At 30.3% G+C, this 27708-nt stretch overlaps 2 protein-coding genes across 5 annotated transcripts; one reads left to right on the plus strand and one right to left on the minus strand.

Moving 5' to 3' along the window:
• Positions 1-409: 409 nt before the first annotated feature.
• LOC124534148 (mutS protein homolog 4-like) lies at positions 410-10729 on the minus strand. The gene is made up of 18 exons (XM_047109843.1): positions 10656-10729; positions 10184-10290; positions 9052-9120; positions 8673-8821; positions 8402-8592; positions 8210-8331; positions 7904-8130; positions 7429-7623; positions 6734-7063; positions 6378-6481; positions 5607-5709; positions 5414-5530; positions 5238-5339; positions 3351-3464; positions 2866-2936; positions 2644-2781; positions 1829-2024; positions 410-1471 (listed from the first exon to the last, which is right to left on the minus strand). The coding sequence occupies exons 1-18, from the start codon at positions 10727-10729 to the stop codon at positions 644-646; spliced, it is 3237 nt and encodes a 1078-aa protein (XP_046965799.1). The 3' UTR covers positions 410-643.
• A 1877-nt stretch (positions 10730-12606) lies between these two features.
• On the plus strand, positions 12607-26406 carry LOC124534107 (phosphoserine phosphatase). 4 transcript variants are annotated; one of them, XM_047109788.1, is made up of 6 exons: positions 12607-12772; positions 15678-15878; positions 18413-18547; positions 19722-19867; positions 24740-24901; positions 25470-26406. In XM_047109788.1, exons 2-6 carry the CDS (start codon positions 15739-15741, stop codon positions 25571-25573), a joined length of 687 nt encoding a protein of 228 aa, XP_046965744.1. In that variant the 5' UTR covers positions 12607-12772; positions 15678-15738; the 3' UTR covers positions 25574-26406. The 4 variants fall into 4 exon arrangements, with proteins under 4 accessions (XP_046965744.1, XP_046965743.1, XP_046965745.1 ...); XM_047109787.1 differs by lacking the exon at positions 12607-12772 and adding an exon at positions 14961-15118; XM_047109789.1 differs by lacking the exon at positions 12607-12772 and adding an exon at positions 14977-15113.
• Positions 26407-27708: the final 1302 nt, after the last annotated feature.

Here is a 27708-nt window from a genome sequence, read left to right on the forward strand (position 1 = left end):
CCATGACCTAACAGTACTTTTTATTAAAAAATATATCGCCTTTTAATGATGAATATATTCTATTTATTCATTCGATCCTCTTTTTATGAACTTTTATTTATCATAAAAAGAATATAAAATAACACTAACATAAATAATATCATTAATTCAACTGAAAGTATCAGTGCAGCTTTGTTATTGTATCTGCGAATGTATAATATATTTGGTAAACACTTTAATTAAAATATGTCAATACAAAATATTATTCTAAACAAATAACAAATTTTAATTTATAGAGAAAATTAATTTATATTATATTATTTATATTATATTATTTATATTTATTACATATATTTGTAGTTTGCAGATAAAAAAGACCCAGATTACATTGTTTATAATCGTAGAATACATTGCAATGTGTTCGGCTAGTTTCGTTTTGAGCTTATTAGGTCGTAATAGTAATGATAAAAGCCGTAACAAAATATTTTAGTCATTTATTATTACTATTTATAGCTGCTCTTATCTATCTAACTAAAACTTTGTAACAAATTCTTCTCAATAATTAATTTAAAAAAATATGTTTTATTTTAATTTAACAACATTAAAATATTTAAATTGTTTTGAATAGATAACTTATAGTATCATTTGAAAGAGCGAGATTGATTTAGTTAGAATCTCGAAATTCTAGAGGAGGGGTAAGAACGATTGTATCCAGTGGAACATCACAAGTCATTTTGTTGAGATCTTCGTTTATTTCGTTCAGGGTTTCCCTCATTAACTCTTCATCGATTGACATATTGCTGTCTTGTTCAGAATTTGTGCTCCCCTCGGAATTCTCTTCAATTATTTGAGTTAAAGCACTTGCTATATCTGATTCACTCTCATCCATCTCAATTGATAATTTGCTGTCATCATTTGTAGACTTTTCATCTTCATTCGTTACATCATCATCAGCATTAAGATTTGATATAATATTCATACTGGAGTCTGTATTATTTGTGTGACTAACTCTATTCATTCTATCATTTTCTTCTACAACTGTTTCTATTTCATCATTAGATTTATTACTTGTATTATCAATAAACGCGTTAAGTAATTCATTTGATGATTTAACAGAAGTATGAATATTAACGTTGCTTTTTAAGTAACTTTCATGCGAATCATTAGAAGTTGATGTTTTATTCGATTCTGATAAATCATGTGCCCTTTGTATCGTACTTTGCTTGTTGCTTAAATCATTAGATGTGATCAAACTTGTATCTTGTCTTGTATTTTCAACGATAGATCTTGTATCTGACGTTTCATTACTTTGTTTTCTTCTTTCGGCGCATACTTTGGCTACTATTTGAGGATTTTCGATTTTGAATTGACGTATCATGGTTTTTATCAATTCATCTGGCTTGTAAGTTTTACGAGACTCATGTCGTATTTTAGCATTTAAGTCATATATTATTTGATCATCAGATTTAAAAGGTGAAGTATAAACCTGTGGCTAAGAAAACAAGAATAATTTAATATTAGTAGTGAAATATTAGAAACTATGCGTTTGAACTGGTTGACTGGGATTTAATTATTATTTTTATGGATCCGGTCGCTGGAAAATAATGTTTTAGAGGTTGACTGGAAAATTGCACAATAGAAAGTAATGTGAACATCAATTCAATACAATTTAAAAAAAAGTTTTCTGAATAGTGATGCAATAGAACTTAACATGTTCACCATGCACATCAAAATATTAAATAATTTTGATTGTAACAGGTGGAATTTTAATAGTATTAGCTTCTAATTTATATAATTTCTCTATGGAATTCTTCTTGAGAATAATGATTTTGTCCCCAGTTTTCATTACCTTGTTATTTCTACTAATGAGTTCTGCGAGTTCTTTGGCCAAATTAATAGTCTCGGTTGGTAAATTTGTTCTGGCTGCTAAAGCTAATCCATAATTCTCTATTTTCGTGATGCCACTTTCAATCCTGTGTTCGTACACCAATTTCTTTTCGGAGGGATCAGAATTTGTCATCACTTCTTTCACAGTTGTGTGACAGCTGCAAATTTGGATTAATAACAACTCGTAATTTTTTCATTTATAAGTTGTTAACAGCCCGTAAATTTCCCACTGCTGGGCTAAGGCCTCCTCTCCCATTAAGGAGAGGGTTTGGAACATAATCCACCACTCTGTTCCAATGCGGGTTGATGGAATGCACATGTGGCAGAATTTGAAAAATTTCAATGAAATTAGACACATGCAGGTTTCCTCACGATGTTTTCCTTCACCGCCGAGCATGAGATGAATTATAAACACAAACTAAGCACATATATATAGTATGGCTTGCCTGAGTTTGAACCCAAAATCATCGGTTAAGATGCACGCGTTCTAATCACTAGGCCATCTCCACTCTCCATTTATAAGTTAAGGTTTTTTAAATATTTTGAATATATATTTTTTATTTTATGTTACACATGCATTTATTGTTATAAATCTGTCCTTTAAAACACAACGGAAGTTCATTTTTTAATATTAAACCGGCTATGCTTAATATAATAATTGATGGTTTAAGCCATTAATACTGTATAGGTATCACATAAAAATAACAAAGATATTTGCTGTAAACTCGTTGATTTTACGATATTGACAATATAACTAGAATTTTACTGTTGCTTTACTTAGTAACGTTGTGATATAAGTCTTGCAGTCTCGTGAGATAGATAAAGTGCGTCGTAAAGAAAGTAAATGCTTCACTCATTAGGAGTTCTTCGCAAATAGCCCATGCGATACTAGTGCCTTCCTCGATACTTGTCCCTCTAAAAATATTATAAAAGAACGATTGGAAATTAAATTCGTTTTAATTAAATATTATTCTTTTAAGTTTTTAATATTTGTCTCACCTGCACAGTTCATCTATGATCACTAAGCTTGTCGAAGTCAGACCCTTTAAAATATGCTGAGTCTCTTTCATCTAAAATAAAACCCAAAAGCTGTCTTTTGTGATTTACACTTAAATATTTTAACAAAAATCAATGCTAAAATAAGAAATAAAAAGTTACCCATGATTTAAGAAAAACTATTAAATAGTATGGATTAGGTCTTTCATAAGGTGCACTCAAATGAGGCAGCACCTTTTACATAGAAAACGAGTTAAGAATGCATTAGTTATGAACAACAACAATCACAAAAAAAAATTCTTTGTAGTATACTCCATTTCTGTTTGATAAAATGTATGTCCGTTTGAAACGTTTAAGTCAGAATAAAGAATCATTGTAGTATTTTTATTTTTAGGTCACCATGCACTCACATTATAAATATACATAGTACATAGATAACAGACAAAGTTAGACTGATCTTGTATTTTCTTACGTATTTTAATGATTACCTCAATCACGAATGTCGAAGCATTAAATTCTACGCTGTCATTGAAACCAATTCTCGAAAATATTCGATCGCACAACCTGAGGACAGCGTTCGTCGCCGGCAAAAAACAACCCAACTGAAACAATCACCGAATACCTATTACTCTGACTGAGAAACATCTGGGTCAAATCTGGATGAAAAAACTATCCTGACCTATTCAACCTTAGTCCTATTTAACCTTATTTCATAAATTGTAAAAGAAAAGGTTTCACAATATGAGGCTTCACGATAAGGTTTAAGATACGGATATCTCTGATCTTTGTCAAGTTACGTCGAAGAAGAGATTCACATTGGCACTTTAGGGCCAAGCTATACTAGCGTTGCTAAACTCGAAGGATAACAGTTGTTTTAGAGATGACGATAGCCGTGCATGTCACACGGATATTTAATCCTAACTCGAAAATCTTGTTTATTAATAATATTGATTGTAAATTTAGTTTGATTAATGGCAAAAGCTTTTCATTCTGATTGTCAACCCCTTTTAACACTGCTGCACTTATTACTATTGAAATTCTTCTGAGTTGCAGAACCTGTGTATTATAGCACAGGGCTGCAGTTTTAGAAGGAATCTGTATAATTTGGTAGTTTCCCATCGATACTGATTCTTGATGAAGTTAGAAATTGATTATTTCACGTAAAATTTATAAATAAATAAATATGAGACAACATCACATACATTACTCTGATCCCAATGTAAGTAGGCAAAGTGTGTTATGGAAAATCAGAAGTAACGACGGTACCACAAATTCCTAGACCCAAGACAACATAGAAAACTTATGGTAATCTACATCGACTCGGCCGGGAATCGAACCCGGGACCTCAGAGTGGCGTACCCATGAAAACCGGTGTACACACCACTCGACCATGGAGGTCGTCTTAAAAGTTTTATGCTTCAAATAAATACAACGATTTTTTTATTCTATGAATTTATCTTCGGGTCAATTCTACGAATAATAAACTTGTCCTAAATTAACTTATAAACTTAAAATGTTATCTATAAATTATGATACCATAACTATGATAACTATGATATTGATATATTTCAACATTAAGAGGAGAAAAACCAAATAAACAAAATATGGCCGCAATTAACGCGATATAATTGGTCGAGAACTTGATTAATCTAAGATATCCACTACAGATTTGCGATAAAAAGGCGTTTTGAACGTTGATGAAGATATATTAATCAAAAACTTTTAGTAGTGCACGGAAATATAATATGGTTTGTTTAGCTTCCTACTTCGATTGAAATAGGCTGTAAGTAATAAGCTATTCAAATATCTAATAAGAGTAGAAACGTCAATGACCTCTATATGTCAACTGGCACTTGAAAAGTACAGCTAGCAAAATTATCTTTTTATTTATATATTATTTGATATTTGTGTGTCATACCTAACGTGTTTTTTCTACATTGCTTATTTACCTGATTATGATGACTTGATAAATATTTAAATCCTGTCGTTGATACCTACTGTACTGTACAATTAGCAATATTTTGTAATGATAAAGAAATTAAGTTTAACGATTAAACTACCATTTTACGTACTATTATTTTTAATATAATTTCACTGTGAATTGTATTGGTTCTTTTCTTTAAAATAATATTTGTTTTGCTTACCATACCTATCTAGTTTACATATACAGCTATGATGACACAATATGCTGAAAATTAGTTATAATTCCATGCTTCCTGTGACTCTTATTTGGACCACATACTAGATCAGACTTTTGTTATTGAAGGTGTTTGTTAAGACATCAAAACCGAGTAAGTTATTTTAATATATATAAACTTTTCAAACTATAAATACCTACTATTTATATTAAAAAAAATATTTTTACTTAAACTTACTTGCGCCATAATTTGCATAATAGCAATTTGTTTTATATAAATACTTTTGCCTCCCATATTCGGTCCAGTTATTATTGTAAAATTTTTCTCTGGGCTTGCATACTGGAATTTAATATAATTGGATTGATAGATATATTTTAACTCAAATCTGATTTATTTGTTAAAAACGTCCTTACGATATCGTTTGGGATGGGCATAGCCTGACTATTGTAGTCTAAAAGCGGATGCACGCTGTTACGTATTTCTAAATAATTATTAAAATCTGGTCGAATGTATGAATTTATTGTGCTCGCCTTGAAAACAACATAAAACCATTATAATTTCTAATGTCAAGGTAAGAAACGAATGCTTTATTACGATTATATTTACATGAGCTAAAGCAAGCAAAATATCTAATTCAGCAACGTCCTCGCAGAGCGTGTAAAGACTCGACATGAATGGACGAAGTTCCTTCAGTAATGAAGAAATAACACTGAAATAAAATATATATTATTTTCATATTAGTTGACATATTGAAATGGACGAAAACGATGCAACATAGTGACAACATAGTGGTTTGCACACTAGAACCTAATCTCTTGATAGTTACATATGTATCAATCTTTTTCCGTCATTCTACTTGGTGTTACATTTTGATGTTTTCGTGTAGTTGTAGTATTATTATTATTTACGATACTTACGATGTAGGCGGGCAGATAAATGTGTAAGCTGATTGTATGTGGCCACCACCGCCCATAAAAATGGGATTTGTAAGAAATGATAACGTGCTTGTCAATGCGTCATTATTATTTAAAATGTTATAAATCTTATGCCTATAGTTAAAGCTCACTCAGCCTTCAAATCTGTTGTCTACAGGCACATGGGACATACCATTTTAGTTCCAAGGGTTGGTGGCGCATTTGTCATATAAGTAATATTTAATATTTTTGACAGCACCAATGTCTATGGGCGGTGGTGACACTTACCATCAGGTGGCCCACATACTCGTCCGTTAATCTATTGCATAAATAAAAACAAAAAAAAACATCGCATTTATTACATTTTAAACATCTACTCAATGGACAAACGTTACTTCTATGAGTTTTTAATTTAAGACGTGCAATTTTTTTTAACGTAATAAATATAATAAAAAACGATCACATATTGCTCATCTTCTGTATTTCGTTCAGTGATTCTTTAGCTTGTTGGTCTAATACGACTAGTTCTTCTGTGGTCATCGTTACACTCGCCCCATTGAACACTACCTATAATAAAAAATGTATTATAATTAATTATGGGCATACATATCGACCACATTGGAACATTTCGTATTTAAATATACCTATGCCTTTCTATGTTCAGGATTTTTTTAACCTATTTTTTTAATGATCTATGTCTAAGGTAGTGGTGTTGGTGGTATTAACCTAACTTTTGATAGATTACACCTTGAAATTTTGATGAAATAAAGCCTATGAGGTTTCTTCGAATAATTTTACACATTTTTATTATATTTATACCTGAATAAAAATAGGAGGTAGATCTTCGACTACGAATTGTCTCCTATTCTTTGGAGCAACGGGTAGAACGATATGGAATCCTTTCATGACATTTTGATTGAGACGTATTGGCAGGACATATGTTTCACTTAATTGTTCGACAATCTTTTGGATGTCTTCTATGAGCTCGGAATAAGTCCTTCTCGCTACATCTAGGAGGCCATTTATTTCTGGTTTGACTGCAAAACAACGTTGCAGGCTGCCCATAGCGCCTTTCTCTAAATGTGCGTCGTCTTGTATAACATTGCGAATTTGATTTGCTATTTCTTCGTAGTGTGGATTTTCGAAATCCTTTAGGGATAACATATTTTATTTATAATAGTATAATTGCATTATAGTATGAACTCTAATTAATAAAATTTACAACGAACATTTTTACCAAGCTCTTACCTTCGGTAATCGAAGCTATAAAATAAAAAGTGTTAAATGGTGTTCCAAAATATGACCAGAAACGCAGCGAGTAGGATAAAGGGATCTATTCAATATTTTTAAAACTAGATCCGATGCAACATACGCTTTTACATACCTTTATATTATATAGTGTCGTAACACTATATAATATAAAGGTATGAATGTATTAATTATGAACAGAAAGAACACTCTTCCTTATGATTAACTTTAGTATTCCATTATCTTGACTAATATAGGAGTATTACCATTTTAATTTTTCTTAGTCTTCCACTTTCAACGTTCTTTAATGCTTCCAGAAGTTTTGGCACCATTTCCATAGTAGTTTTTAATAGTAGTGTCTGATTCAATTGAGCCTCTCCATACTTGTCCATGTTCTGATTTGGTGCTTCCATGCATAATAATAAAATCTTGTCTATTTCAGACAATTTTTTTATTACGTCCTAGATTGGGCATATTCGATTTCACTTATTTTTATTTGGTTTAAAAATTAGTTTTTTTATTAAACAGGTGGTTAATGAAACATTTATATATCTATATTAATGCCTAATGGATATCGATAGTGATCATTTACCTGTTTTATAATATATGTAATAAATCAGTAATATAATAAAGTAGCATTATCTACATCTATTTTTACATAAAAGTAAGATAAAACTTAGGAACGACATCTCCACGCAACACAACAATGAATATTTATTGTACAATTTAATTAAAATATACCTGTAAATCAACCATTAAACCTGATTCACTTTCTATTAATTCTTGCACAGCGTCTAATCTTGCTTCGATAAATTCCTTTTTACACGATGGCTGGAGTATAGCAGCTCTTAAAGCTCGAATGCCCCCAACAGTGTAGGTTGGCCCTAAGACACCTAGCAAGCAGCACGTAGGACCAGCCGAAGGCACTAATGGTTGGACTAGTTCTAACTGAGTTGCCGTTCCGACATCTAAGAATTAACCCATTTACTCAGACGACTCAAATTCAGAAAATTTAAATACAGGCACCCAGATTGTGAAATAATTTACCAATAATCATAGTATTTTCGGAGGAATGATATTCGATCTTCAATGATTCTCTAGCGAATACTATACATTGAATATATTCTACGTATTTTAAAACGGCAGCTGCAGCTGTTAGTGCGTAAAATCTACAAATTCAAACACTATATTTTAAACGTTATCTTTTTTAAGGATAAAATTCATCGTGTATTATCGTACTTATGTAAAACTTGAAGATAAACGGCGCTATATTGTGGAGCACAAAGAGTTTGTATATTCTGTCGACCGGCCGCATCGTTAAAGTGACGTCTTTGTACGGCGGTTAGATTTAATAAAGGGAAATGGTCTTTTATCAATTTATAAAGTTGATTCACTTGAGGACCTTCGCAGAAAGTATGGGGCACTATTATCTAAAAAATAAATGGTGGCTGTTTTGTGAATTTGGCACTTTTATAAAAGTCATAAGAATAAATAAAGTATACATATGTACCTCAATAGGATTAAAAAAGTTAATTTTCGTGAGTGTATGCGAGTAAAGTAGAGTATCACTAAACTGACACAATACCATATGGGGATGGCGCAAGTCTATGGCTGCTATACCTATTTCCCCACGAGCCATCCCACGACCCTCAGATATTGCTGAAATTCATCCATCGTATCAATACTATGAATAATATATTCACAACATAAATATGAGATATAGGTACACGTAAGTCCTTTGAAACTACTTTATGTCCTTATAGTAATAACGTTACCATAGTAGTTAAGGTTTTGCTAAACTAAATAATATAGGAAGTTCGTATCTTATGTGCACTGCAGAAAATTAAACAGAACGTAAAATATTACAACTAATAAAAATAGTTTCTTACCTAAAATGACACTAGGGTCTACAGCTGATGTGCTTGTAGATCTTGCAGATCTATTACCACTATAACCACCTACGAAATTTTAGTTTAAGTTTGATAAATCATTAATATTGTTTGAGCCGAGATGAACCATTGGGTTGAAAACAGTGAATTTCAACCGGAGACTACAAATCTAGGCAAGTACGTTGATTATTCATGTACTTAATTTATGTTTATAAATAATCTCGAGCTCATATTATATCATCGATTACGTTTACTACATATGTGTCGGTCAACTTGCACAGTTGTGAAATAAGAAGCTTCTCCTTATGAGAAGAGGTGGCTTTGACTCAGTGGAGCATTTAAGGCATACTTAAATCATTTAAATTCATTATTTGTTGCTTATCAAAATTACGTAATTAATTATTTTTCATGTTACAGATTATTTTAATAGGGATGTCCCGTTTCTAATGTCATACGGTAGAAACGGGAATAAACATGTATTTCATAAGAAACTAAATTATGATAAAAGTTAATGATGTAGAAAATTATTACAAGGAAGGAAAGTCTGTGATTATTATTACCGGTTTGTGATAACTTCAGTAGTGATATAATTTTATAATTTGTACTATATGTATATATTTGATTATGTTATACTATGCCTTAAGCTAAGAACATGGCCAATAGTTGCTATTTTTTCTAATTCGTTGTTCTGTATGTTACTTTATAAGGCAGCAGGAACCCTCCAATGAAGCCAGTATGGTAGGGTCAATAAAAGGTTTTCGGATATATGTAGCTATGGAAAAATTGGAGGCTAGCAATGTTTACCTACTCTCGTGCCTGGGATAAAAAGGTTAAAGCGCCTGACCTCCTTTTAGTCGTGTTGTATTTGTCATCCCATCAGGTTATGAGACCACACTTGTGTACGCACTTGAACGGTCGCTTGGGACGAAATTGTTCAGAAAGACATCATATTTATATTTTATTTTAAAGAAATTATTTCCCTAATTATGCATTGTTTATCTCGGCCAGATCCCCCAAATATCCTACTAATTATAATATGGTATACAATACGTAAATAGTAAACTTCATTGAACGTTACCTCTACTACTGCTGCTAATGTATCTCAGCGTAGATGGCCGATTTTTTGGCGTACAAAAGTCCGATGTATCAACAACAGCTGAATCATTGGCTAAAATCCGAAATGGCACCTGACCACTCGAAGATGATTCAGGCTTAGTTGAATTTGAGTTTGATACAACCCTACACAGATAAATAATGTAGGTATTAGTTGTTTCACCACAGTTTGTATGAGCCAAAACTTTTTTTACCGATGATCGCAAATGCTAATCTTGGCATGAACCATTGAGCTTTCATGTACTGAATTTACGTATCTATACTATTCAACTAATATATGGTATAAAATTGTTATAATAAAAAAGCTACAAAAATACTTATAGTGAGGAAATAATCCTAGAAATGTTGATTTTACGACTAGTAACATGTAATATTTGTATTTTGGTACTATCCTAATAAGATGTTTTTTACATGGCATTATTATTTATTATAACTTTAAACTCAATCATTTTTATTGTTTTACTCTAATCTTCCTTAATAGAACAACTTACTTTCTCTTGAAACTCGGCGGTAATCCTGAAGGAGGTCCCATAGATGACCGTACAGATGAATTAAGTTTTTCCATATTGAATTGATAACGAGGTGCCGAGACTTTGCCTAATTTTCGAATTGTACTCATCGCTTTTTGTGGTTTCGGAGGAAACAGGGATATTGAACCGCGTATACCTTACATTAAAACAAAATGGAAGAAATGTAACTTATAATTTTTTTAATTTATTGTTTAATAAATATGTATGAGAACAAGGTCAGTTTGGTAGAGCCTTTTCTTATATATTTATATCAAGATCTCGTTCTCCTTACTTATAAAAATGTAGGTTAAAAATAACAACAATTATAAATGTACTAAGATCACAGTCTGAAAGGCTTATAGGTGGAAATCAGCGATGGATGGAGTGATGCTGGTTAATTCGGCCGTGTACTTACATATATACATTTTAATTATACATAGAATAAAAATGAGTTAGGTACTAGCTACGGATGATCACGTACTTGCGTAATCAAACACTTATAACTTAAAAAGAAGGTGACCCTGACCTCCAGCACGAATACGTCACGGGGTCATCGTAATATTATTATCATTATACTAAATATAAAGAATAAAAACCCACAATTATACTTCCAGTGGGTTTGCCTTTTCTTTTTTGAATTTACATAATTTTTACCATTGACTTAAATTAATATTTGCAAGTTTTGGCCCCATCACCTCCATATCTCATTTGAAGAATAAAAAAGTAAAAATTCTTTGTTCTTCATTGGTCAATCAAATTCGGTTCAGTGGTGTAGCCGTGGATTTAAAAAAAAATTGTTAGGTATACGTAACAGACAGATTGAGGCATTATCGTATTTATAAGATTAGTATAGATGAGTTCGGTATATATTTTTTAAATATATATCGGCAATTATGTACTGAAGCAACTGTAAGCAATTTTCATTAAAAACGTAAACTAAATAAAATATTATCAATGTAAATTATTTCATTTAATTTCTGTACAATGATTTCTTAAATCGTATTTTCCATAATATATAATATAAAACCTAATTCCAATTATTTATTTATTTTTCTACTTACCCCGTGCGGCATCTTTTCGAACTAATTCATTTTTAAATTTATATCTTGTCGTTTCTTTGGATGAAAGTATTTTATTTTGAATAACGTTCATATTTTTATTTAGTTGATAGTATATGCAATCAATATCTTTAAAAAAAGTCTATTAATGACTAGTGAGAAGGATTATTAGTTTATAGTTTTATCACAATTTATATGTTCAAACAAGTTTTCGTATTCCCGCTATTTTTTTATTTTTTATTTAGGTAAACCATTAAAGGCAACAATTGCAAGTACTAATACAAACATATTGACATTAAAAATGATAAAATTATAAAATATATTAATGAAATTATACATAACATCTTAAAAAAGTACTGAATTGAAAAAATACCCAAAAACATCGTATAGATTTGCTGTCGCTATTCTATTATGTGTCTACGACGGTACCATCATGTAAACACTTGTATAGCTGTATTGTATTCGATAATTACATGGATGTGTTAACGTAATATAAACTAGTGAAGATGTTAAGCATAAAGTTAATGAGACGAATGCGGAGAAACATTACAAGTACATACGCAATAAGTATCTGAATTGAGGTTCAAAAGGGAAAAGCTGTTTTTTAGTTATATATAGTTACGGACTTAATGTTAATAATTCTTCTGTAAATAAATGTATGATTATTATAGTTTTGAAAAAAGTACATAACTAGCAGTAAATTACGTAAAGTATATACTTACACCTTACATTATTTTTATTTCCGTCTATAAAAAATATGAAATGAATATTGGGCTCTTTCAATAAAGATTTTGAAACATTTTAAAATTCATTGATAGGCGTAAAACGAACTGAGTTTGTCTCCAATAAGTCTAAAGTTTCAATGTCAAAAACAAAAGTCAAAATTTACATCTTGCCAATGTGGTTGTGATTGTAGTGTAAAATGTAAATAAAAGCAGCTGTGATTTGTTATATATAAAATATTTATTTATTCTGACTGTAATTTTATATCAAGTTGAATTTGAATTGTTGTCCAGTCACTACGGAAAATAGTGATTAGTCGTAAGTAACTCAATTACTCAAGTTAATCTTCACTTTTCTTGCAGGAATATTTGTAAGTGTGAACTTTACTATTGTTTTATTAATAATAATCACATATTAGTCAATAATGTGCAGTAAATTGCGTACCAAACATTTTATTTTAACAACTTCCGATTTGTGAATTGACCTTGTTTAATGAATTGTTATGTCATGCTATTTTTTTGTGATAAGTTGAACTTTCAGAAAATCAATTAAAATGCTTTTCCTTTTATATAAAGTAATATTATATTAGAGGCTTGATTTAATATTGACATTTACTGGTTTTCACTCCAAATAGTAAAGTATCTATGTAGATATATCTGGTTAAAACTGGTGTTTATCATTTTATGCACAGTCATTGAATATAATTTTATTTCTCTTATAATTCTAAGTGTGTATTGGTCATACTTCTTCTTTATTGGGCATCTGTTATTACATTTTCTCGAGTCCTTTATAAAAAAAACTATTATATTTTAAATTTTTCTTAGTTTGATAAACTTTAACTAAGGCTGAAAATGTTTTACCTAGATCTTATACAAAAGTCTGTTGTATGACCTTATCACTTTTTTCAGGAAATTGCTTATCTAAGATATAAAAATTGCTACATAAACAGAAATATTATGATATAATTTATCTTTACCATATGTTGTTGTAAATCAAAGTTGCCTCATAGATTGCATATATTATGCAACAACTATTTGCATATTATATGCTAAATAATATCAGATTTACTCATAGAGTATATGTGATGTGTGTGTCTTTAAAGAAAATTAACTAATTTCCAAAACATATGATATATCAAATAATGGTAAAAATAGATTTCGTGAAATCCTTAGCTGTCTTATTGTACTGTAGATTGCCTTAATAACTAATGCTCTAAAATAGTATGGGATAAATTATATTCGAATTGACATGCAATGTTTGCATGACAAATACAAATGATAACCTTGCAACATATATACTGATAATATTAAGAATTAACTGTTCTCAATGGCACGTTGAAAGTGACTAATTTATCAATATCTGTTTGATAACCTGATTTTAATAATCTTTTAATAAAATGACATGTAACGAAGCATGCCCTATTTTGCTTAAATTAATAATAGATAATATTTTATTATATAATTGCATTTAGTAGAACCTTTTTTTTATTTTAAAAAGTTATGTCATGACAAGAATATGAATTTATGAATAAAAGAGTCGCAAATTTATAATTATATTCATATCTACATTGAAATAACCTTTGTTATTGTTATTATAAATTATTAAAAATATCTTGTGATGTAATTAACTCACATGTTGCATGTATTTAGGATAGGTATATTTATAATTTAAATAGAAATGTCTAAATATATTTAATTACCTCTTATACTCATTTTTTTTATAGCTTTATTCTATATAAAACTACCTTTAGCTCAGAATGTACCTATATGTATATATAAGCAATGATTATACCACCAAGAAAAACAATAGTTAAAGTTATTCTTTTCGACAAAATAATTTACATAGGTATTTTAATTCAATACAATGAAATTTATATGTTGTGCATGAAAATCAACAAAATAGTAACTCTGTATATAACTTTTGGTCACTTGTATAATATTACGTTGAGTTATATATCTTGGTTATTAAATGTTGGATTAAAAACATTTACAGTATTATAGGAATTAATACCATTACCCGGGAAGGATTTATTGACCTGAGGGGGTCGGAAATGTGTTGTTATAAGTTTATCACTGTTATAATTATGTGTATAACTACTAAGTTATGTGTTATTGTTTTTCTACTATTGTTTATATATTTGTTCTACAAATGCATTGATATAAAAAAGGCAAAATAACTACAAAGCATAAATAGAAATATAATATAAATATAATATATTATAAATAAAAAAAAATACATCATGTTTTGTTCTTATGTTTACTTAGAAACAAATTCGTTTTTTTGCATCTTTTAAATAAAAACAAGTTTATTATCATTATCATACTACGTCGCTTGCGGTTGATAAGGTGGTTTTGCGCTCGACGCAATTCGCAAAACAAGTGTTTCCACAAACATTCCATACTCTTATATCGCGAGTGAGCGAGATAGCTGTCGTTTCGACGCCCTTACTTTAAATATTTCTCTCGTCTGGCCGCATGTCTTTAAGCGAATATGACGTTGTGACGTCATTCATAGTACGTAGCTCTCAGATAGAAGTGTTGTAGCTCGCATCATAGTCTTATCTGAGAGAAGCTGGTGGATATAAGGCGATAAAAATGGTCCGAGTACACTGTACTATATGATATCTAACTCGACGGAGGCGTGTTCGCGATAGTTTCCGGTTAAGTGGGTTTCATTTAATTGTATCTTAACTTTAATCGAAAGATAAATAATTTTATTCACTTTGAACGTTCCGGTTAAAGAGTTATATCGTATTGATTTTATTTTTTTTTTTTTTGAGAAGACAGCGAAAATGGCTTTATACAGGTTTAAATTTTATTATTTAGTAAAGAAGTTTGTTTACTGCACGCTAACATGCATGGTATATTAATCAATATTTTCTTGTTCGTATATTATTTTTTGTGAAGTGTTACAAGTGTAACATGTTTTGTTTTCCTTATTCCTTGTGAGTGGTGTTTATTTAGTTCATGGTTAATTCTGTTGACGTCCGACACCTTCGGTAATACTAATCGTGAATAATATGCATGATATTATAAGTTGTAAATTACAAGGAAAATAATAGATACTTTCATGATTTATATAAATAGGACCTAAAGCGTTAAAACGAGTTGAGTACCATTAGAAGTAACAATGCTTGGTGCATGAAAACTTTAACTTAGAATAGTAACTTACTGGCGGGTTCTAATAAATTGAAACTAAAAAAATTTAATATAATTATTTGCAGTTTAAAAAGCAATCTCCAATTGGCTACATTGAAAACTCTCTCGCTGGTCTCCATAAGCGTAATGTCACCGCAGCAAAGTGTCCAGGAGTTGTTCCGTACAACCGATTGTATTTGTTTCGACGTTGACTCAACTGTCATCCAGGATGAAGGCATTGACGAACTCGCCAGGTTCTGTGGCAAGGGAGAGGAGGTGAAGAGACTGTGAGTACAACTTTCCTTATTATGCTCGCGGTTACTGATTCTAGAGACTTCGAGGCGCTTGAGCTATTCTCGAAGTATCCATGAAGTTTTTAATTATTATTTTTTTTTAATATTTCTTTATTCATACTTATTGTCGTTGTATTGTATGTATATTTAAAATTTAAATATAACCGAATAAATATTCATCATAATTTAGGACTGAACGAATAAAGTATAGTAGATGGTATAAGAATTTCGTTAATATGGTAATTAAGTGTAAGTAGGTAATGAGCCAGGTTTTTCGATAATTCTTTTCTAAATCTTTAGTTTTTAATATACTTATTAATATTTGTATTCGTGGTTCCTGACTATCAACTCAAAACTTCAAACCCTTGAAAACTTGAAATTGTAACATTGGTTCATTTTATAACCAAAGGATCAGTAGTCACTAAAATGTTTTCTGAGACGGTAGAAATACGATTATTACTAAGTTTCCCATTCTACCCTGTTTTAACGCTCGTTCTGACACCTCTGAACAATTAAAAAGCTTGTTAAATAATCTGTGCACAAATATGTGCTATCAATAAATACTAATATCAAAATAAGACAATGCGTTCATTGGATAGCGTAGGTGAATTCCTGAATTTTTTACTGAGTTTTCATGAGTTGTCCCATCTCCGTGGGAACCACCCACACATCAGATATTTTACCGCCTTACAGAGTACCTATACTCGGTATTGTTGGGTTCCGTGCTTATTGCTTATTGAATTTTAAATGTAGGTACTAGTAGGGACACAATTACTTTAAAATAAAAAAAAAAAAAAAAAAAAAACTTACCAGTTTAAAAGACAAATATTATAAATAAGTGACCTAGTAACAGTAAGAAAATTATCAATGAAAAGATTAGGTAATCATTAAAATAATGTAGCCTAACAACAGTATCTAATCGTATCTTTTGAATATTTTAGTTGTATAATAAATGTAATCGCTATCATGTGACATATATACCCATATAATTACATATACCTTAATTATTTAATAATATGGTACAGAAAAAGGTATATATAGAAATTAGAGATGGGCCCTAATGTACTATAGTATCGAATATGGAATACGGCCGAACATTCGGTGAAAATACAAAAATCGACCGAGGTTCGCCCGAGCTTAGGTTCAACTTCTCAAGAAATCGGGTAATTCTTGAAACCTCAATGTTGTCCTCATACAAAAAATCTCTAGTATTGTTCCTCTTGATCCAATTGGCCTCTATGTCTTTCATTCAAATATATTTATTGACAAACTAGTTTATGTTATTTTCCGACCCATAAGCTCATATAGTTTATGGGTCGGAAAGAAAGAAAGTTGCATGCAAATAATCCAATGCTTCGAGAGAGTAAGTCTGGATTTAGGGGAGGGCAACCGGAGCAACTATTCTGCTTCCACAAGGTTAGGAATTTTAATGCAATATACGTTTAGATACCCAGATTTTGGCAAACTATAGTAATAGTAACATAGTATCGCTTTTTTAAAATGACCAATACAATGAGTAAATTCATTATAAAAAAAACTTAACTATCAATGAAATTCTTAAAATTAAGTTGAAGCTGCTCTATTCTCCCGGGGCCTCCAGACCTCCAAATCCGGTCGTATAATAGACAACATTTTGTATAAAGTAATTAGTAAGGATAGTGTTAACGACAAAAGCCCTTCAATCGATACCGTTTTTAAATCAAATTACATATACATGATTATGAGTTCCTCTTACAGAGTTCGATTGTAAGAGGCTAACTGTTAACGTACTATTCAGGGTAGCGCAGTTTAAACTGATAAATTAGTTTAGCCCCGTGGACTAAAACTACATCATTTATTTTCTTAAGATAGTATTATAAGTTATGATCCAAACACTGTATGTGTTTTTCCGTAATGTAAGTTCAATATTTGTGCCGCTACCAAATTATAGTGTTTTTTTCGGTCGAAACCGGTTTTCAGAACAGGTTGATTCTTTGCGCAGGACAATATTTTTAAGCAGAAGCGATTTGTTAAGGTCGAAATGAAATCAAATGAAAGATATAAGTATTTGTTGTTAACGTGAATTAACGATAAATATCTTTAACTGTTTAATATATGTTGAAGATAATTTAAGATTAAGGACTTATAAAAGTAATAGAAGAATAATAACATCATTACTAAAATTTAATCTTATTGGTATTTATACTCTGTTGCCATCGAAATCATGCCCTGTATTTTAAGTATCCTTACATATTATGTATTTTTTACGGAAAGTTTTCGATACAGTTCTATTTTTGTCAAATAATCCCAGCAACGTTCAAAATCTCGTATGTTTATAGTTTTATCACAGATAAAAGTTTAAATATTATAATTTTATATTTTTATAGTTCATAAATATTCACAATGCTTATCTGAGGCCAATAGATATGATAGGTACGAAATAGTAATTTGATCGTGACATTTCTTTTAGCGTAACCTTTACCTTCACGAATATATAATCTGTATTTTACACACATGATTTACGTTATTGTTTTTTTTTTTAATTTTAGAACTGCTGAGGCAATGGGTGGTAATATGACGTTCCAGGAAGCACTCAAAAAGAGGCTGGATATAATAAGACCTAATGTAAATCAGATTAAGGAATTCTTAGAAACATTTCCCATACATTTGACTCCTGGTATCACGTAAGTTTTAATTTTTTTTTACTTTTTTTTATTTAGAAAAAAGAATCTGAGGGTAGATTTGTAAAAAATAATTTATCGTATTTTTTAAAAGAAATAATATCGAGGTAAATGATAAGATCTTGTTTCCTTAATAAAATATATATAGATAAATTGATAAGTGTAATCTGTTTGAAGATTAATTATACAAACTTAGATTTACAAGGCATCTTCAAGGTCAAGGGATCTTCATTTTGCCAACTCATACATATACATAAAATATAACTCAATACAAGATTTTATACGATATTTGATTTCCATACAAGATTAATAGCTAGCTGACAGTAAAACATCATCTTTTTACAAATCCTCAATGACCATTGGCTTAAGATCTCGGCCAATCATATCATATTAATTCAAGGTCAAAGTTATTATTTTTCTTGGATTAGGCTACAGAACCAATAACTACCAAATATGCCTTGATACAAGTCTGTCTATAGAGCTTTTTCTACCAAACTTCTATTCAATTAATTTCCTCGGCATTCTTTGGTATTTCTACGATACCGTATCGATGTTCTGCGAAGATTGACCGCAATATGTCAACAATCATAAATAATTACCAAATATTGAGTACGTTCGTGTAAATAATATGCAATTGAGCCGGTTGCGTCCGCTTCGTTGGGTATCATTGTTTGACCCGACCGATTTCAAAGTGTAAATATGGTGTGATAGAAATTACAGATATGTCTTTGTATGAATTTAAAGAAGTTTTCGAAAAAGGAGGTCATATTTTTAATCGACCTATTTAAAACAGATGCACTATTAATAATTTATCGTTATAATGAGATATTGCAATTGAAGCATTTTCGATCTAACTTTATATTATATTAAACTAAAGTATTATAGGTACTGCATTAACAGTTAGCACTTAGGCCAGAATGCATGTTTCTTAACCAAAATTCAAATCCTCTCTAGCGACACAAGATTTCATATCTATAATGTTTATAATTGATCGTACATGAATGCTTAAGATCAAAACGTTATATGTGCATAAGAAATGTTTTACATATCTTCACCTTTTTAAATTGTTTATAGGTTATTCAACTGATACATTATAATTTCGTTTTAATTCTTATGATGTAGTATGTTGTTAGGTTACCAAAGATTCCGATCTATAAAACTAACTCGTTGATTTCAGTGAGTTAGTGAAAACGTTACACGAGCGTGGAGTCGACGTATACCTGGTCTCCGGAGGTTTCAGAAGTTTAATAGAACCGGTGGCTGTCAAACTGGGCATCCCTATATCCAACGTGTACGCTAATAGACTGAAATTCTTCTTCAACGGTAAGTTTGCTTTCAAAAAAAACAAATTTCGCGTGAATTTAACACTAATTCTATAGTAAAGTAGCCTAAATTACTCCTTATTACATTAGCTATTTGCCAGTGAAATGTCGCCTCAAAATCGGTCCAGACTTTTGGGAGATTAGCCAGCAACGAGAATTAGAATTAGGAACAAAAAAGACACACAAAAATATTATAATAAAAATGTAAAAAAAATATTTTGGTATAATGTTGTCTTAAATTTTCGCGATTATTACACATTTAAATAAAACTAATTATAACGGATGAATCGCGTATATTAATTATTTTTAAACATCCCGACGTTTCGAGCACTTTGCAGTGTTCGTGGTCACGGGTAGACTAAGATGACATTTGTTGACATTTGTCTATTTGAAGAACAAAGGAAATATTTTTAACAACTACCGCCAACGATTTCTCAATTGATATCTTGAGTAACGTTCCGGTTGCACGCAGAAGGCACTAACTGTATCTTTAGGTCTTGCAGTCTGTTGGATTTGGGATTTTAAAATCCCTTGATTTTAAAATGCCTTCTGCGTGCAACCGGAACGTTACTCAAGATATCAATTGACTGACTGAGTTTTTTTTTTTCACAAATATTAACGTCTATCTGCTTCTGTTCTTCTTTGGGCAGATATATATTCATACGTATTATTTTTGTGTGTTGCCATAGCAAAATTCAAAAGTACATTATATAAAAAATATATTATAATTAACCTAAACTTACTCGAAGGTTGTATATAGACTAGTTAGAAGGGTAAACTTAGCTATGATGAAATATAAGCAATGAATAACAATGAGTTTAATTATAAATGTTTTATACGATATCATAAACAAAAGCATAATTTCCATGTTGATAAACAGCGGGGCACGCCTCCAGAGAATGAGGTCGTTGTGTTATCGTGAAGCACTAAGTAGCATTGATCTAGAGCGTGCTTCGAAACGTTGACCCTTACGTCATATATAAATAAAGCACAAAATTCACCATAAATTTTTAACAAATTTCAACCGATCTTAAGTCAGATGTTAGGTTTTGTTTCGAGGTATATCCCAATTACATTGTTTTGAAATTATATCAATAACACAGATATATTAATAACGATTTTGATCTTCGTAGATTTTTAGCAATTTTTTTATATTAATTATTTACTATATATCTTTTTTATTTTTTATATTAATATTAACAAGACAGATCAATGTATTTTTATACTATATGATACCAATTTAATCCAGCATTGATAAGATTAGCTATCTATGTACGCATGCTGGACATGTGCAAAATATTTATTGAATCAAAAACACTTAAAAGAATAATATACTTTTATATTAATATCAACGCCATTTTTTATGTGCTATTTTAATATAATCTCGTGCTCGGTAAGGAAGGAAAACATCGTGAGGAAATGAACGTGCAAATTACTACTACCAGATGTGTACATACGAACCTACATTTGGAGCCAGAAATATACGACATGTATAGTTCCATAGTAGATGTAATAGATGTTACTTATGGCGAACTTTGTACAAGACCATCTAGGCCCCAACTAATCGTCACATGTTCTAACGCCAAGCAGTAGTAAACACTTAGTATTTTTATGTTCCAATTTTTAGGGTGAGTGAGCCAGTGTACAGTGAGACATAACATATTAGTATTTAAAGTCGTTGGCCGTATGTGCCTGTAATATGTACCGTAAAACATCTTAGACTCTTTTATTAATAACTTGTGCCAATGATTTATATATTTATTTATTTTTAAAGCGCTTCTTTTAATAAATCATTTTGAAACACATATTTTTGTTCGTTCAAATATATGTCAATTGTTTGTTAAAATTGTTTGTGTAAAGTATCAAAACATGTTATTTATCCTTATTTAAACAAGTATGTACGGTCGTATTTCTTGATAACGATTTGATGATATAAAGATTAGGATTGTTGTTTTTTTATAAGCTGTTTTTCCTGTATTCTTTTCAATTTTGAATATCATTAATATAACATAAATTATAATCGTATCATTCTATTATCTAGTTTCTAGGTCGGTATTATCATTTGTGTTTTAATTTATCAATTTCATTTGGTTTTGATTCACATTGTAATGACATGCTTTATCAGATAAGAAAATCATATGTTGATAATGAATGCAAGGTGAATAAACTTTGATGACTTTAGTGCATACCGTTTAAGTGTTTGTAAAGTTATAATTGACTTACCTATTGATAAAAATTAACTTACCATATTTTGTTTATCTTTTTTTTTTATATGCATGACCTTGGATTAGTTTTTCAAGTTAAACCGTCGTAAACGTTAAAGTAAATTAATTTATATAAATATTATAAATGCAAAAGTAAGTATAAATTTTGTTATTCGCTATGTTGTATTTTCAAGACAAAACTACTGAACCGAAATTGATTAAATTTGATATGAACTAAGTTTGAACCCGAGCTAAACCACGAGGTACTTCTATTACTTTACAGACAACAATTTTTTTTCATCACAAATGCCAAATCGGCAAGTTAACTTAAAAGGCATTATGCCTGTCCTGTTTTGTAACCTCGGGTTGATAGAAGTAATTGTGTTGCTGTCAAGTAATCCTTAGCAGCACGGAATTCGATTAGAAATTAATGCTCCATTGCATCGGAAAACATATGTAGTAGTTGGTTAATGCTTGATTTTGTCCGGTCGAAGCAGATTGCCTTACCAATATTTTAAGTGTAGGTAACAAATACACCTGTGTTTTCACACACACACTTATGTATTAACATGACATTGTCACTAGAGTTATAATAAAGACTATTTATATAAATGAATATAATAATATATATTAATTTAATTGTTCTAGTAATACAAGTAAATCCAATGATGTTCTAATAAACAGATATGTCATTAACGCGCAAAAAGTGAAGACTAAAAAACGTCCTAATTGGGACGTTTGCCTTTAGTCGTTTTCATCATAATTATGCCAGCAATACGTTATAATACACCATCATTATGTAGTAATACGTTTTGCGTAATTTAAACATCTAGTTATCCCTTTTACTTATTGTTTTTATCAAGCTACTACTTTTACCTTCCTACTTTTAACGAAATGTAAAATAAACGGTCCCCGGCGCGGCACACTTTTTTCTGTTGTATAGTATGGGTATAACATATCTGTTTATTAGAATATCATTGAGTAAATCCCACATATTTTCCTCTTCTATTACATAAGGGGAATACCTAAATGTAATTTCTCATTAATTCAATGATAAAACAAAATTGTTTTCCTTAATTATGTATTTCTTATTCATTTATAAGTTTACTTTATCGATAATACAATATTTTTTTGTTTGTCTTGAGATATGTTATATTGAATGACTACATCGCGAGTCTTTTGGTTAGATTATAATGGTAGTCTCGAGATTTTGTATTTAACGTCTACGTTGATTTTCAATAAAAAATGGGCGCTTTTGTCACTGAATTCCGTAATAGCTAAGAAGTCTGAATATAATTTAGTGTTATTAATATAGATATATGATATAAGTTGTATATGTTGATGATATATAAAGGTTACAAAGAAAAAATTAATTCCCAAACAAAAACGATACCAAACATATTTGTATATACTTGTACAGCTTTTGGTATTAGGCTGACATTAAAAGAGAATTTATATCACGTATCAATGAAACGTCGTGTAATTTTGCATTTGTAATTCTGTTGTTTTTTTTTTATATTATTTCATAATCTCTCGAAACATTCTAAAAACTTGAGTCATTATCCAGCTGTTAACTCAACCGTGTAATCTGACATTTATAGTTCGAATGATATCATTCACTTATATAATCGATATTATATCAGCATTTGACCCGTCTGGTATACATGTGTAGTTATGAATTATAGTTAGCTATTAATAAATAATCTGTGGCGGATACAAGAAGAAGTTTTATTATTTTATTCATAATTATTGCTATATTTAACAAAATTCGTTAAACGATGTAATTAATATCTTGATAAATAAACTGTCAGGAAATATTTAAAAGAAAAAAATTTAGGTGATGAATTAAGTAATTTAATATATCATATGGAAATACTTTGATAGCGAATGAAAAGAAATATATAGAAGAACAAGCAAATGCATGCAAAATGTAACAGATAGTAATAATTAATGATACATATTGTTTATTTTCGAGAATCTCTATGTTTTATTTATAACTTGTATAATTAAAATAATTGATAATTTAATACGTAACAGACCCCACCGGATTGACATATGACCTGACTAATGCAATACACTCTGACCATTTCTCGACGACGTGTTTACTGTCACCGTGAGAGATAAATTTAAACTACGTTCGATTGAAAATAATCCATAACCTTACGTAATAAGATTGAAATTCAAGTAACTTGTTATTTAAATGATTACAATAAGAATTAAACCGTATGGTTTAAGGAATATGGTTGATTTTTCTTTGTTTGATAAGTCAGTTTGACAGAAAAACAATAGTTCGTTATCGCGCACGCAATCAGTGCGTGCTCGTCGCGCTCTTTACGCAAATGGGAAGTGGGCCACGGATTGCGTCTTGTTTTTGCGTGCATTATTTTAAAAATAGAACATAATATTGTATTTTGTTTGTTCTCGAAATACCTACCACGTTGTAAATACGCGGTTCAGAAATCATGAGATAGATAAGATATTGATTTCAAATTTACTTTATCAAATATTGATAGCGGCGTGCCCTTTGTACAATTTATTATTTGTTTTTATCAAATTATTTTATTGCATAGGAATGCTCATCTGTTGTGCTCGGGATATCTAATAGGATTAAATTGTGTGTAGGTAGAAATTTAATAACGTATTTAAATTCGAAATATTTATCTCTGCAGGTGAATATGCTGGTTTCGATGAGAATGAGCCAACATCGAGGTCTGGTGGCAAGGGTATGGTGATCAGACGGCTGAAGGAACAACACGGCTACCAGCGGCTGATCATGATCGGCGACGGAGCCACTGACGCTGAAGCGAGTCCGCCCGCCGATGCATTTATAGGTAATTTATTATCACTAATCGAACCGGAAATGTATGACTTACTTTTAAATATTGACATGATTTCCGGCGTATCTTAAATATCGTTCAATAATGGTAATTTCATACGTCGTTTTAATACTGTCGTTTTTTTTTATTAGTTATTTTGGCTACAAAATACAAAACTTATTCTAACAAGATTAGTGTACAAAGCAAATATTATAAAATATTTTCGGTCTATATGGTGATGGTTACGAAACAAATTGCGATAGTACTGGTCTTCTGTCTAGAAAACCTTTTAAATTAAATTTAGGATGAATTCTACAGTAGCAGTTCAATACTAGTAATAGTTGACTTAATCTTTAGTCATTGTGATTAGCTTTCTTTTGTGTTTAACAAATTATCGCTAACTATATTGAATTATTTTCAATTTCTGTACAGTTAGTTAAGTTAATAAGGGACACAATTGCTTGAAATAATCTATGAAGTCGCAGTGATAAACCATCATAACACACGAGTATAATTTGTACTCGAATTTATACTATAATAGGTAAAAATAATAACGTCATTATAATATAAATTATTGTTTAAGGTTTTGGCGGTAACGTAGTAAGAGAAGAGGTGAAGAAGAGAGCTGCCTGGTACGTCACAAGCTTCCAGGAACTCATTTCTTATCTAGCTATCCAAACTAAATGAACGGCATGTATAGAACTAATAAATGTTTAGGGAAAATCGACTCTATCACACTGATATAAAGATCAAATATTGCATGACAAACCGGCACAAAGATTGACTCAATTGACAATAAAAATAAAGAGGATATATCTTTAATTGTAATAAAAATGTCTTCCATATAGTGAAATTGAACCTTAAGTTATATTGGACTAAGTCGCAATTTGAATGCATTTACAAATAGAATTTTATTTTACTGTCGGTACTTTGAGTACAAAAGTCTTAGTATTTTGAGGACTTGGTCCTGTGTTAAGGTGCTTGAAGTAATTGTCGTTATAGTTTTTTTATGTGTTATAAATAATTGAATCGTGTTGTGACATGTTCCAGCTCATAGATACAATAGTTTAAGTTATTAAGATTGAAAAAAGAAAACCATTTTTATACTAACGTTACATAATGTTATGCATATTACTTTAAAGATAGTTAATAAGATTTTTTTTTAATTTTATAACTTTGATTTTCTCTTTTAAATCGCAGTAATTTTTGCACAACACTGTCTAATTTTATTTGTAAATAATTATTGAATAATTCTCTTTTATGTATGTTGTCTAGTTAATTGTTAGTACAATTATTAATTAATAGATACTTTACGGTATTAAATTTTATTATAAATTAGGTTAATTCAATAATATATATATTTTTAATTCGTTATATGAGGCAATGACCTCAATAAATGATATATATGTAGCTTTTTGTACTATCAAAAATGGCTGTGTACTTCCTAATATAAGAAATAAATCTATAAAATTCAAACGCATATTATGTTTTTTTAATTAAATATATGTATTTGAGTATAATTTGTGTTTCCTTTAAGATGAACGATGATGTAATGCAAGAGTTTAACAATTTCAACAAATGTTGGTTAGAGATTCTTGTTAAAGCAATTTGGATAGTTCAAACTTTATTCTATTAACGATTGGTATAATTTATTCGAGTTTTGACGTAAAAAATGATAGATTTATGTTGAAAAGCAAACAAAATGTAACGATGTCAAAGGATTTTATTGTCGTACTAACTTATTCGAAACCATTCTAGAATACAAGTAAACTGTGTCAAACGAAAAATAACAAAAATCTATATAGCCAGTTATCATTAAAGAACTAATTATTGATAACTAACTCTTTTTTTCCGTACATCGTCAATGTGCCACCAACCTTGGGAACTAAGATGTTATGTCCCTTGTGCCTGTAGTTACACTGGCTCACTCACCCTTCAAACCGGAACACAATAATACTGAGTAATGTTATTTGGCGGTAGAATAACTGGTGAGTGGGTGGTACCTACCCAGACGGGCTTGCACAAAGCCCTACCACCAAGTAAAGTTAAAACTAATTTTGTAAGACCCAATGCCTTATGACATTGTTTATATTAGATAACTCTAATACAAAATACCATTTTACAGATAAATTAAAATCCATGCTTAGTATCAGTTTTTGACATAATGACGTTTGTTTTGACATGAAGGTTGATCTGGAGGATAGAAGAAGGCCTATCTGATGGTAAGTGCCACGAATATTAGCGTTATAAGAAATATTAACAATTTCTTATAAGTATAAGTATAATAGTTGGTCTTTAATATGCCACAATCCTAAGAAACTAAGATGTTATGTCGAACCGAACCGATGGTAGCTTTATTTAATATAGTTTTGTTCCAAAATGCTTTTCAAGGAAGCGTACGAGAATAAATTTTATTATTATTTATTTATTTTAAGATTGAGGTAGATGGATGAGCAAATGGGATACCTGATTGTAAGTGGTCACCACGGCCCATAGACTTTGGCGCTGTAAGAAATATTAGCCATAGCCAATGCACCAGCAACCTTTGGAACTAAGATGTTATGACTTATATCCCTTGTGTTTTTAGTTACACTACCTCAATCACCGTTTAAGTATATTTTGATAAAGATTTGAGACTGATTTTGTTAGGTACAAACTAGATAGGCATAATGTACAAGGCCTTACCACCAAGTAAATAACGTATCATCTGATTTCGATGATTTATACAGCCTTAAATGTATTTATAAAGTAATTGGCCAAATTACGTATAATCTGCTCAGTAATTTATTAATTTCACAGCAATGACGCTCACGTAAATATTT

The sequence above is a fragment of the Vanessa cardui genome, chromosome 12, assembly GCF_905220365.1.
Source record: "Vanessa cardui chromosome 12, ilVanCard2.1, whole genome shotgun sequence".
NCBI lineage: Eukaryota > Metazoa > Arthropoda > Insecta > Lepidoptera > Nymphalidae > Vanessa > Vanessa cardui.